Source organism: Impatiens glandulifera, chromosome 2 (assembly GCF_907164915.1).
Source record: "Impatiens glandulifera chromosome 2, dImpGla2.1, whole genome shotgun sequence".
Taxonomy (NCBI): domain Eukaryota; kingdom Viridiplantae; phylum Streptophyta; class Magnoliopsida; order Ericales; family Balsaminaceae; genus Impatiens; species Impatiens glandulifera.
Window position 1 is genome coordinate 10,915,820 of NC_061863.1, and position 4,547 is coordinate 10,920,366.

General features: G+C 34.0%; 1 protein-coding gene across 1 annotated transcript; it reads right to left on the reverse strand.

Moving 5' to 3' along the window:
* Window positions 1-2,232: 2,232 nt before the first annotated feature.
* Window positions 2,233-3,923, reverse strand: LOC124924328. The gene is made up of 2 exons (XM_047464384.1): window positions 3,600-3,923; window positions 2,233-3,374 (listed from the first exon to the last, which is right to left on the reverse strand). The coding sequence occupies exons 1-2, from the start codon at window positions 3,886-3,888 to the stop codon at window positions 2,233-2,235; spliced, it is 1,431 nt and encodes a 476-aa protein (XP_047320340.1). The 5' UTR covers window positions 3,889-3,923.
* Window positions 3,924-4,547: the final 624 nt, after the last annotated feature.

The following is a 4,547-nucleotide window of genomic DNA, read 5'->3' on the forward strand; positions in this document are numbered from 1 at the left end:
AGAAAGAGAAATAATGGAATTTAATAAAGCTAGCCATTTAAATTAAATGAGAGACAATTAAATTTTATTTTATTTTGCAAACTAGTTATCTTAAGAACTCAACCACCCAAAGTCATGAACTTCCTCTTTTATTTGAGCCATTTTTTTTTCCTACCATTCATATATTCTAATATATTAGAAATATATATTATTATAAAAAAAAAATAAACTTAAAAATTCTTATAAAAAAAAATAAAATAAATAAATATATTAAAAATGATAGAGAAAGCGAGCTGGGATAACAATTCTCAACCGATAGCCACTGTGTGGAAGAAAAAAAGTCACGGTGGATGAGAGAGAAAAAAAAAGAAATAATTAGAATTTTTTTTAAAAAAAATTTAATCCCCCTCTCTCTTTATTCTCTCTATTTTCGATTTATGGGTTTCAAACCATTCGTCTCCGTTCTTCCGTGACTCCGGCTTTCTTCTTCATTCTTACTTACGTGACTTTGGATTTCGACGATTTCTTTTTTATTCCGAGCTTCGAAAATGGTAAACTCGAAAATCAGCTACGAATAACAATGTTAACGAACAATTAAAACTCTAAAATTATTTTACTTATACTTTTCAAGAGAATCAGTTTCCTTCAACTACATCCAATTCCAACACTAATAGAAGGTAAATTCTCAAATATGATCATCTTGTACTTAAGGTTTTCTCGAACATGTCCATGTTCGAGGAAAAATATGGTCATGTTCGGGAAGAAATGGTCTCAAACATGGGCATGTTTGAGAAAAATATGGTAATGTTCGAAAAAAATATAGTCATGTTCGGAAATATTGGTCCCGAACATGGACATGTTCTGAACCAATGCGTCCCCAATATGGACATGTTCTGAACCAATGCGTCCCCAATATGGCCATGTTCTGGACCATTTCTTCATGAATATGTCCATGTTCTGGACCATTTCGTACCCAACATGGACATGTTCGAAAGCATTTCGTCACAATCAGACCAATATTATCAAAAAAACAAATCATAGGTTTAAGTAAAAAAATTACATTTTAATTCGGACTTTCTTTTTTGTCTCGCTATCAATTTGAGGCCCTGCTATATACCGCTTAATAACTTTCTGGATTTACCTAACAACTCGCTTTTGACCGAGAAGCAGCTTGACGACTTTCATGACTATCTGGCACTGAAATTGGGGACTCTTACTTATACAAATGGTACTTCGAACTTGTAATGAGCATGAAGAAATTAACAATACTTCTTTATCTTTTGAGTTTTTCTGCTGAATCGGTCGCTCAAGATCTTTGGTCTTTACTCCTCACACTTGGCGCCAATGAGGTTTTTTGAGAAAAAAAAAACTATGCCTTCGCAATATGAATATTAAGTAATAATAGCATGACACTTTGAATTCGATATGAGAGCTTTTTTTTAAAAAAAATATTAGATTATGTATCGAGAGAGTAGTATGAGCTAAAGAATATTTCTAATTTAGTCGTCTTGTTCGCGGTAGTCGTCTTGTTCACAGTGAACTTCACGGTGGTCTTCTTCTCGGTAGTCGTCTACTTCGATTTGGATTTTCTCATTGAGAGAGAAATTTAAAACTTGTACTTTTGAAGTTTTTTCGATAGAAGAAGGCTATGATTTGATCATAGTTTGGCTATGATTTGATCAAAACAGAAAAGCGCACCCTTTTTTCTCTCTCATCCACCATGACTTTTTTTTTAACTCTAACAGCCAGGTGGGAGTTCGCCTGGGAAGTCGTTGTCCCATCGTCGCTCTCTGTATCATTCCCCTAAATATATTGATAATGTTATACATTTAGCTATGTTTATTTGTGTTTAGGTCGAATTGAGAGACACAAATATCACCTTCCGTCTCTCCATCACAGGTCAATTACCAGTTAAACTAAGAAAAAATGGCCTACTAGGTGGAGTTTCAAATATTGGGCCTACCAGGTGGAGTTTCAAATATTGTTTGGATAAAAAGAAAAAATACACTAAAGAAATATTTTCAAATAAAGCCAAGGTAGCAAGATATATTCATAAGGGTACATGTAAGAAACTCATAACCATTTCACATAAAGGCACGTAAATGCATCACTTACTTGCATTCATAAACAACCCTCTAGCATAACCATATCAAATTCAATCAGCTAAGTTTGATTCAATTAGCATAATTTATTTGGTTTTTAGGAGAAAGATCTTGTAGAAATGGATGACTTGTATCTTCTTGCTTGGTAATGTCAAGAGTCCACATTCTTTTTCAAAATTACACCTTCATCAATCAGATCTTGAATCTTGCTCTTCAATGTAAAACAAACATTTGTATTATGACCAAATGTTTGATGGTACTTGCAAAACTTGGTTTGATCGAGTTGTTTTGGTGATTGCAACTTTTCTGGCCTTGGTTCCACGATTTTGACCAGGTTATTCTTAATCAACACATCTAAGACCTTGTCTAATGACACAGAACATCTGTGAAATTCCCGTTTAGGCTTACGCTGATTCAGAATCAAAGTCACATTTGACTTAGTTTTTCCACTAAATACTCGCCACAAACTCTCCATACTCAGCTCCGAGGAACCATCATTGATCATATTAATCTTGTTAATATTGGTTTTAGAATCTTGGACCCTTACTGGAGTACCTTTTTGGCCTCCTGAATTCTTCGCACTCTGCTTCCCATTCGGTTTGATATTGGATGTTTTACCATCATTTGGCAAACTATCCGTACCCGATTGGGAGCCATTACTCACCTTCCCCTTCTGTTTGGTATCAAATGGTCTTCCATGATTTGACAAATTATCAGTACTCGCTTGGGAGCCATTATTCAACTTACTCTGCATCCCTTTCTGTTTGGTATCGAATGTCCCTCCATCATTTGACAAACTATCTGAACTCGATTGGGATCCATCAATCTGCTTCCCTTTCTGTTTAGTATCAAATGTTTTTCCATCATTAGACAAACAATCAGGTACACTCAATTGGGAGCCATTATTCATCTTACTCTGATTCCCTATCTGTTTAATATCCGAACTATCCATACTAGGTTTGGATCCATCTAAAGGATAATTTCTCGGTGTATCTGTAACAGAGGAGTTTGATTGAGTCTTAACTATCTGATTTGTTTCATCCTTTGTTAGAGGTGGGCCGCCATCACAAAGAGTTGTCCACAGCCACACACTTCTCGCAGCAGCAACGAGCGGGGCTGATGCATTCTTCGGTTGTGCGAGGATAATGTTGTATCTCCTCATTCGCAACTGATGCAGTGCATTGGAGAAGTCACGATCACCAGAAATTAACAAATAATTAGCGGGAGCAGGATTATCCACAGCCCATAATAACATATCCACCAAAATCTTCTTGTCACTAGCATCTTTGGCACCTGCAATAATCACATGTGCATCCATTAATTACTATAACAAACAACAAAAGAAATGTTCAATCTTGACTTATTCCCTAAACAAGTCGTCATAAGATAAAAAGATAGAAATTCACAAATTAAAATAAGCAAAATTATGATATATGAAAACAAGAGCATCAAGGAAGCTTTCAATGTCAGTTCTAAGCAAAAATCCTAGATAAAATCGAGAATATGAAGATAAAATACCAGCAGGGACGTGGTTGAGGGAGATGCCAGTGCTGTTGAGTGCTTGTTGAACTGATGATGGTAAGCGAGTCGTGTCTCCATAAGAGGATATGGTGGAAACAGGGCCACAGTATTTCATCTTTACCAAAGCCGAACTTACATTTTGAGCTATACAATGAGGATCTGACTTCTTTGGAACTTCACAATTCTCGATATCCCACCATACCGAAATCTTCGCGTTCTCGTACTGAGGTTCCGCAAATTGTGCTGCTGCCTGAGACGGCGAAATCCAACCATCGATACTCCCCATCTTTCACGGCGAAAACAACAATAGTAAGCGTAATCCCTCCCCTTCCCTCCCTCCCACTCTCTCTCTCTCTCTCTCTCTCTCTCTTTTGTTCTTATGAAGCCATGGAATCGGGGTTAAGAGCTTCTCCAACCGGTGCTCCAACCGAACAGCAAATGTCACTGCAAAATGAGAATATAAATTCTTTTTCTAAAAATAAACGCATATATGCGTAGTTACTATTCACACTTGCATAATTTTTTTATAAAAAGTTAATTCAGTCCTTGAAATATATATCTATATTAATTTAAATATTAAACTTATTTAAATGAATTATTTGAACAATTTATTGGTCTTTTAATTTTTAATTTTAAGATAAAAGATTATAATATTTTTTTAAATATTTAATTAAATCATTAAATTGTATTATATTTAAAATTTTATCTAATTTATTTTATATTTATATTTTATTTTATATTTTTATGTTATATTTTATAACTTAAATTTTATAGATTATAAATTTATAATTTTAAAGAATATGAATAATCATAGAAAATACATTAAAAAACAACCATTATCGTTACAACATAAATAATACAATAATTAAAATTGTTCACAAATAATAGAAATGAACGATAAATAATAATTTAAATGTATTATTGAATTATTTTGTTGTTTATGAA